Here is an 8,993-nt window from a genome sequence, read left to right as displayed (position 1 = left end):
TGTAATTGACTTTAGATGGAAAAGTTTCATCATTTGGAAAAAAATCTACCATTTATGTATAACAAGGTGTCCACTACATTTTGTAAAACAAACACAAATTTTGCACTCGGCAAGCTGGGTTTCTACATCTAATTTTACACTGTTCTTCTGGGATATTCCACACATCTCTGTGCCTCACTTCCTGAATTGCAAAATGAGACCCTTGACCCCCAGTCTTCAAAGGGTAAGATGAAGTTTAAAAAGAGCTACTGCGCATGTCTGCCCCAGGCCCCTTAGCAGGTCCCAGAGATTCCCAGGGCCTGTATCTTGTCTCTCTCTCTTCCTTCCCTGGCATATCATGGTCAACTGGAGATTAGTGGGGGGGGGGAAGAATAGAAGTTACTGGAATAAATCAGCTCCACTAAGAGGTCCCATGTGCATTGCAGGCAACAGTTACACATTTCCAAAGTGACATTCGAAGAGATAGAAACACTGCTTTAAAAAAATGTTATTTACACTTTACAATTCATGTGAAGGAAATGATTTCTCAGAGCAACAACAACAACCAAAAAGATTAAGAGCAAATTAGCTATGTCTGCATACAGTTTAATTTTGTAAATAAAAATAAAGAAATTGACCTAATTTTATCAAATACTGAAGGTTCATGGACAAGTAAGAGAAATACAGCTACTTCAGTATCCATCTACATGAACATTCAAAAATATCAAAATATAGATTCTCTAAGGGAAAGATCATTTCTTCAGTAGGATGGAGAAGAATTACAAGTTGCTATTATTTGTCCATGAGACCTAAAAAAGGTGCTATTTCAAACAGGAGTCTAGTAGGACTTGGCACATAAATTCACACTTCTCACCCATCCCCCCCAAAACTTTCCACTTTCTAGTGCTTCACTCACCCGTACACATATACAAACATTAATATTAAAAACACACATGGCTGCCAAGCAGGAAACTCATTCTAAAGTTCCATTTTTCTACAACAAACACAGGTCACCATATTTACATCCACCATCTGTCACAGAAGTTGGTTTTGCCCATAGAACTGACAGGTCCAACACTTCCAAATGTGTCTCTAGAGGATTGTTTGATTGTGAGCAAGCATCTAAGGCATCGAAGTAACACCCTCCCCACCCTCAGAGAGGACCAATGCTGTACTTGAAATGATATTCTCTTGATCAATTTAGCACATCTTCAGTCTTCAAATGCTATAGGCCGGGACGAACACAGAGAGACATTCGTAGTCTACAGGTGGTTGGCTCAAAGGTCAAAAACTTGTTCTTTAAAGATGTGTATGGAATAGCACCATGTGAATTCTTCCAGAAACGAATCCCCCTTCCCATCATTGCATTAAAAAAAATCTGAATTCCAGGAAGAGGAGACATAGCAAAGAAAAGAGAAAGAAATCTTTTAATTTCTCACAAAGCCCGCTTCTACTTCAACTTTTTTTTTAAAATACACTAAATTCTATGACAATATCAACAATAATAACTACACCAATCACAGACCAACCACAAAGAAAAGACAATAGCAGCAGCGACGGCAGTCACTTAATAGGAACCACACAGGTAGTTCATTTAGGAGAATCCTGTACACCCCTTGCGGGCATTTTCTTAGAAGGTTCATAAGACATCCCCGGCATCCTGGATTTGGTGAGGGAAAAAAAAGGTGGCACTTCCACAGAGAGAAGTTTACCAGGGTATTTTTTTTTCCAGTAATTAAATAAGTGATGTTGAGAGTGTTAAGTAACCGCATTCACAGACACCAGGGACAGGTCAGGGGCATCCACGTGTGAGGGTGTGGTCATTATCATTTCTGTTTTGAAGAGGTTAAGCTGGCCTGCAAGTGAAAAGGATGAAGCTGAAATATTCCAGTTTCCAAACATCCAACACACACACACACATACACACACATATGCACACACGCATGCTCGCACACATTCTTAAAGTACAAACCACCTTTAAAACACTCCTACTTCACACCCACTTCTAGGTATCTGGTTTCCACTGTATCTGAGATACAAAGTCAAAGCAAGTATGCTAAGACAAAGAAGAGAGTTTTCCAGTTTTAGACTTGAAAGATGGCTGTGGATCTCCCAAATCTTGATAAAGAATCATAGAACATTCCACAGGGTCTCGACCCCTGAACTGATCTGTTAGTGTTGTGAAGCATCTGTTTCAAGCTGTAAGAAAAGGCTAGATGTCTCCTGGTAGCATGTGAGGCTCTTCATCATGCATGGAGTTCAAATACCCTTCTTGTAATGCTGATCAAGATTAACTGGAAGTGTCTCTTTTAGTACAGAGATAATTCTAGTCTTACAGTTTTCTGTTTTTGTTGTTCAAATTCATTATATAAAACAGTTGTGCTCATATCATCAGTTTAGAAAAATATGTCTTCTCTTCATTTGAACATTTGTTTATCTTCAAACAGAGGTTCTGGTGTTATTTTTTGGTATGCATGGTTTCTGGATATTTTATGCTTTTGTATCTTATGTAAAATCCTTTTTTATTGATGGTGTCATCGGTGTGAAAGTGAATTAAAACTGCATCCCCAACTGAATAGATTTCTTCTGGTGGCTAAAGGGGAAACAAAGTAAAGAAGCAATGAAAATGGGTCACATTTCTTCCATGTTATGCATGTTTAATAATATTTTCTTTGGTATATAAACAACCTTGAACACTATTTATGATTGACTTCTGCTTTTTATAGATGATGAAACAAGATCTTCAGAAAGACCAAGACAGAACTATGCTGAGCTTTGCTTACAAGTTCTAAGCACCCTTCTAGAATTTGGAATGCTTTCCTCAAACACTTAAGACCAACTTCCTTGATTTACAAATACTAACTTGAACTTCAGAAAGGATAAAGAGGTGGTAAATCTGATTCTGAAGTTAGTCTGATATAGAGCCTCTTCCAGTACCTCAATCTTTGAGTAGTTCTTATTTTAATAACCTAGCTATTTAAAAGCCATTTTATTTTTTCAGATGTTACTTAGGCTGGAATTCAACAATGTCATGTAGGCAGCAGATACCAGTTTTCCAAGACAAAAACTTAGAGCTACTATTTTACAATAAACTATGAGTTCAGAAGACTCATCTAGATTAATACAATGCGTCCCAGGAACAAGGTATTGAGAAAACCTTAAAGTGTTCTCTTCTTATTTCTCACCTGACGTCCCTTGACCTGCCTCCAGCACCCTATAAATATGCATACAACCCCATGCAATGGAACAAGGTGTCAGTATAGTGGCTAGGCACACACACACACACACACACACACACACACACACACACACACACAGTGACCTTGACACTCCCACCCAAATCTGTTTGTTGAGAAGGGAATTTAATTTTGAATGGTATGCCTATTCTTTTTCTTTGATTTCGTGTTTTAACTTAGGAGAGTTAAAGGACATTGAAAAGAGTGTTTGCTTAGATATACTGACTATAGAGTACTAAGAATTTACAAATACGTTGCACAATAAAAATGCTGAATGCAAATGCTAACTTTAAGTCATCTGATAATTTTATACCGTCACATAAATTTCCATTAGAAGCAGAAAAGCAAGAAGGGTAGAAGAGACGTATAACCTCTCATCAGGCTAGTAATAATAACCAGTTGTAATTGTTACGCATGCCAATCATAAATTAATAGGCATTTAAAAGTGGTATCTAAAGTGTCCTGTAACTAATGTATTTACCCCTGATCCACAAAATCGACCAAGCTCCACAGCTGCTGAATCAACACCGTCGAAGAGTTCAACATAGTCATATCCACAATCGGCTTCTTCTTCTACTTCAAAAGTCTGAAAAGATAACTCAAGCCGAGAACCTTGTTCTGATACCAGCAGCCATTCACAGTCAAGCTGTCCTGGGTAATTGTTGTCACCAAATTGCGCATGGGAGTACAGATCTTTGGGTTTAGGTTCTGCTTTCAATCGGCCACCACACTCTACCCAGGAAAGAAAAACAAAATGAGTACATTCAGTGAGTTTCCACAGGTCCAATTTCAATGTCTACACACTCTTTGATCTCAGTTTCTCCTTTTAGCCTCAGATAGGGCAGTAGAGAGTCAGAGAGTGCCACAGACGTTGGCACAGGCTTCAGATCCAGCCTTCCTAGGTTGGAAAGTCAGCGCCTGCATCCACGGGCCCCATGATCTGGGTAAACAAAGTCATTGCACTGATCCACTGTCCTCCCCAGAGAAAGAGACAGGTGATAATAATGGCACCAATATTAGTAGGTTTTTCGAATGTATTAGCCAACATCACCCCAGGGGTGTGCACATACAAGGCAAGTGTTCTGCTGCTGAGCTACACCAGCCCTGCACAAACTTACTTGTAAAACAAAGACAATACACAGTATCTCCATCATAGGGTGTCAATGGATAGGAAACGGATTACTGCATAAACATCTCATCATAGCAAAAGCCCAGAAAATACTGATACTGCCATTATTATTATCATTTGCCTATGAGATTTAAATGTCACCAAGTATTAACTGAAAAGCCAGACAGAATTCAGTAGCACTTTCAGATACTTAATCTGCTCTTGGAAAAGAAACCTTATATTTAACTTTCAAACAACTGTCAAAAACCTTAGGTGATTTTGGCTCAACAATCCAGGAAGAAGGGAAGAAGATAAGGAGTTTGCAGAGGAGATACTTGGGTTTGTGTTCCCACTTTACAGAAACAAAGTAGGGAAATCAATGCCAAGACCAGGAAGGTACAGCTCCTCATCAGCTTGGGGGGAAAATGTCAAAGGAAGAATACAAACATCAGTGAGAAAATGAGGTATGTGAACATGTAAGAAAAGGAATTCCACCATATTTACAAATCTGAAAATCACTGAAAGGAGTTGTTTTTCCTTCTGTTTTTTTTTTTTGTAAAAACTTGCTTACTTTTAGAAACAAATGGTTTAAACTACGCATATGACTGATTAAAACACACCCCAAGAAGTTCACTGAGCATCTATTGGTTTCAAGGGATTCCTAGAGATCATGGTTCCCACCAAAAAAAAATCAGAAAATAATAATCTGTCCATGAGAGAAAAAAATGAGAATATCTTAAAGATGAACATTTCATTGTTATTTACACAAGAAGGATGGTTTTAATAGGCCCTGGAAGAATTATTACATAACATGAACAGAGTTCTTTGAGTGCTTTTGAGAATTCCATGACTATTTAAGCTCTGGGTCAAAACAGCGTTCAACATATTCCTTTAAGAGATGATTTTCAAAGAGAGTAACCATGTTTTCAACCAAATATGCCAATGAATTTGCCAAACCTAGAAAAAAAGAAAAGATGGCATTTGCAATATCAGCAATAGTGTTGTTAAATCAGTGGTTCAAAAGTACTTTATAAACTTCCAGAGACTTTTCTATTTGACTCTGGGGAACAAAAAAAAAAAAAAGAAGGTAAGGCAGGAGTATATCTTCATGTTATCTGGAAAGGCATGTTTGCTTGTGTCCTGTAAATATTAAACTCCATAACAGCTCCTGTAATTTAGCCTACAAATGTGGACATTCTAATTTATCTTGACCAAAATACTTCTTTTCTAAGAAACATTAATATATTATTGAATTTTAAATGCCATTGACAAATAATAAGATACTATTTACTAGTTAAAAAAAACCTGTTCTGTCAAACAATGCCACCTTTTAAAAATTACTCTCTCGCCAGGCACCCATGGCTCACACCTGTAATCCTAGCTACTCAGGAGGCTGAGATCTGAGAATCATGATTCAAAGCCAGCTGGGGCAGGAAAGTTCATAAGACTCCTATCTCCAATAAACCACTCAGAAAACCTGAAGTGGTGCTATGGCTCAAGCAGTAGAGCACTGGCCTTCAGCTGAAGAGCTGAGGGACAGCGCCCAAGCCCAGAGTTCAAGCCCCATGACCGACCAAAAAAAAATTACTCTCTCTCTATCTTGCCCCTCAAGTGCTGCAGCCATATCTTCTAAGAGAAGACTCAATATATGCTTAGCGGACAAAGCTTCTTCTCTCAATTAGCTGACTTCAACCTGGGACGATGAATATCAGACAAAGAAACAGTTCTTGCACTATAAAGTGAAAATAAAATTGAGAAACGAAATAGTTAAAAATCTAGGTTCTTCAGAGTGAAACAAAAAGGAAACAAAAATAATGTTTAGGAAATCATAACAAAAATAATTGCTTTAAAATAATATGTGCGAAACCAAGACAGAGTTCGTCCAGAGCTATACTCAAGCTATACATCGGCTATGCCACTAGGTGGTAGTGAAAGCTAAATGATTTCAGCAAGTATCTATAATTTTTAAAAATCCCTTAGATATTTTAAGAAACATGTAATTAAATTAGCTCCAAATTGTAAGCAAGTGTATTATATGTGTGTAATATATACATAATATAAAATGTTGCTCTAAACTATCTGTTAAAGATTAGCTGCAACCTCTAAAATTTGAATTGGAGATTAGGCCTAGAACAACAAAAAAAAAAGATTATGTTCCATAGCAAATTACCGAAAATGTCGAAGGCATAATTCAGTAGTAAAGCACCTGCCAAGAAAGTGGAAGGCTCCAAATTCAAGTCCCAGTACTTAAAAGGAGGAGGAAAAAGAGTAGAAGGTGAAGAAGAGGAGAAGAGAAAGAAGAGAAGATGACAGAGGAGGATGCAGAGGAAAGGAAGAAGTGGAGGAGAAGGGGAAGAGGAAAGAGAAGAGCAAGGAGTTGGAGAAGAAGAACGAAGATGCAGAGAAGGAGGAGTTCCAGCATCTCATGCTTGTAATGCTAGTTTCTTGGAAGGCTGAGAGCAGAAGGATCAGCAGATGAGGCCAATCTAGGCAAATGTTCACGATCACAAAGGAGAACTAGAGATATGCTTAAGTGGTAGAGTATGAAGCTACCAAGCATGAGGCCCTGAGTTCAAATCCACTACTTCAATTACTCTGTTTATAAAATGCATGAGAGGAAAAGCTAAGGAATCCTACAGCTTTTTATATAAAATGTAAGTTTCTAATACCTAGGTATAGATTCCTGTCTGCTAAAGTTAACAACAGAGATATGTCTACTTCACCATATCCATGGATCACAAATCATATTCAAACTCAGGTCCAGTTTTGCAAAGCTATTCAGGTAGCAACATGCTCAGTAGTTCTTAAAATATCTCAAAATGTCTGTCAGTGAGTTTCTTGGGGCTTCATTTATGATCCAGTTACTGGACCTAGAACACACACTCTCCAGAAAAGAAACCTGGAGCTTCGTCAGAGAGAGGAGCTACCTGTGGAATGGGTGGCTTGAAAGCCCTTTCTCTGAACGGAGGCATCAGAAATGAACCGAACAAACATTTGATTTCCTGTCGCCACAACGGGGTCTGGGATCTTGTTGCCACACAGGCGTCCAAGAATCGGTGACTTTTCAGTTTGTCCATCAAATACTTCTAAGTGATCATAGGCACATTCTTGATGCTGCTCTACCTCAAACTCACTGAAGACCTAGTTTAAAGAAAAAGGGGAAACAAATAGAAAATCACAATAACCAGTATGCATTAGAGTCATTAGTTGTTATAATCATTATAAGTAAAAAGGAATGTTCACTTCTTCAGACAAAAAAAAACCACCACCACTGAATGGTACAAAAAGAAAATTTTGAAAGACAAAACACAAAGAATCTCACTGGAAATACCACACATTGTAGAGAAACACATTGAACGTAAAGACTTTAGCAGACAGCATTTATCCTAAAGCACAGCCTATAAACCATCTGACCATAGAAGGAGTTCATGTTATTAAACTTAATACCTGAAATACAGTGCTAGCGTAGAATAAACTAAACATGACACATGGGATATAGAAGACCCTAAATGAATGTCTGGATGTCTGAGTAAGTCTTATCAAATCATTTATAAAAGCATCAATTTCAAGAATATGACCAATTAATTGCACATATGAAAATGAATGCTATAGATATGACCAGTCAAATCTTCTGGATTTCTGCCACTCATGAAGGCTGCCCATGCATATCCTGTTACCCTGGACAGTCTTAGAATTAGTTTGCAATCAATGAGAAACTACCATGAGAAATCTGGATCAATATTCCACTCATCCTTTTTTATTAGCTTCTGAATTATTAGAGTAGAATTTCAAGAGTATAAAACCTTGCTTTAAGAAAGAAAAACACATTGTCTGAAAGCCATTCCAGTTCTCATCATTATCTGTTTTGACTGTGACATGAATAGAAACTTTGGTTTCAATTATGTATAAATACAAGATGCACCGGCATGGGTAATATTATATAAGGGTAATAATATATAAGGCTAATATTCTTTTATTTATATCCTATAAGTAACGACTGAAAGTGGATCTAAATTTACAGACCCAATGTGTTGAGACCATTCACAGAACCAATGAAGAACTAGGTGAAAGACATCAATAAATGACTACTTCACTCTTTAATGAAATCTGAGATTCTGGAAGTAAATAATAACATCTGTTTACCAGAACAAAACAGTACTATACAAAGTGACATTGAGCTGGTATGTTTCTGGCAGGTTGTTAGGTCAACTGAAAAGATTGGGTAGTCTTTTTCCAGAAATCAGCCTGACCTATAGCTCCAAGCCACATAATCAGTCAGCACAAATGCTGAGATCTTGTACGTCAAAGAAAGTCTACAGCAAAGAAAAGTGTTATAGGAGCCCTTGGGAAACTGGAATAGCTTAAAAAATGTTTCTGGAGTTCACAAGACAAGGGATTATACACAATTTGCTGCTGTTGCACATGCTGACCCATGAATCTTCCTATCTAAATGATACAGAATGTGAAATTTTGTAGCCCCAGGAACCCAAAGCCACAGGCAAGTCTCCCAGAGCCATTTGTATTTTCAAAAATCCTGCAGATTTGTAGTGGGAGCAGAAGAGGCAGCAAGACTGAATATTTGAAAACTCTGATTTCTTTTTTAAAAATCCCACTGCCTTTTATGGCTTAAAATTTTTCTTAAGCATTTCCAGTAAAACTTGATCCATTGA

The 8,993-nt window shown here is 37.6% G+C and overlaps 1 protein-coding gene across 1 annotated transcript in view; it reads right to left on the bottom strand.

Moving 5' to 3' along the window:
* Positions 1-1,745: 1,745 nt before the first annotated feature.
* Tll1 (tolloid-like 1) overlaps positions 1,746-8,993 on the bottom strand; it is a 90,213-nt gene continuing 82,965 nt past the window's right edge. The window contains exons 19-21 of the mRNA XM_013023704.1: positions 7,251-7,464; positions 3,697-3,947; positions 1,746-2,572 (exon numbers count right to left, since the gene is read on the bottom strand). Of these exons, the coding sequence (XP_012879158.1) occupies positions 2,438-2,572; positions 3,697-3,947; positions 7,251-7,464 (600 nt within the window). The 3' untranslated portion in view covers positions 1,746-2,437. The remainder of the gene's footprint in view (positions 2,573-3,696; positions 3,948-7,250; positions 7,465-8,993) is intronic.

Source organism: Dipodomys ordii, unplaced genomic scaffold (assembly GCF_000151885.1).
Source record: "Dipodomys ordii isolate 6190 unplaced genomic scaffold, Dord_2.0 Scaffold4, whole genome shotgun sequence".
In the NCBI taxonomy this organism is placed as follows: domain Eukaryota; kingdom Metazoa; phylum Chordata; class Mammalia; order Rodentia; family Heteromyidae; genus Dipodomys; species Dipodomys ordii.
Note: the sequence above shows the minus strand (reverse complement) of the source record. Positions and strands in the feature narration are given on the sequence as shown.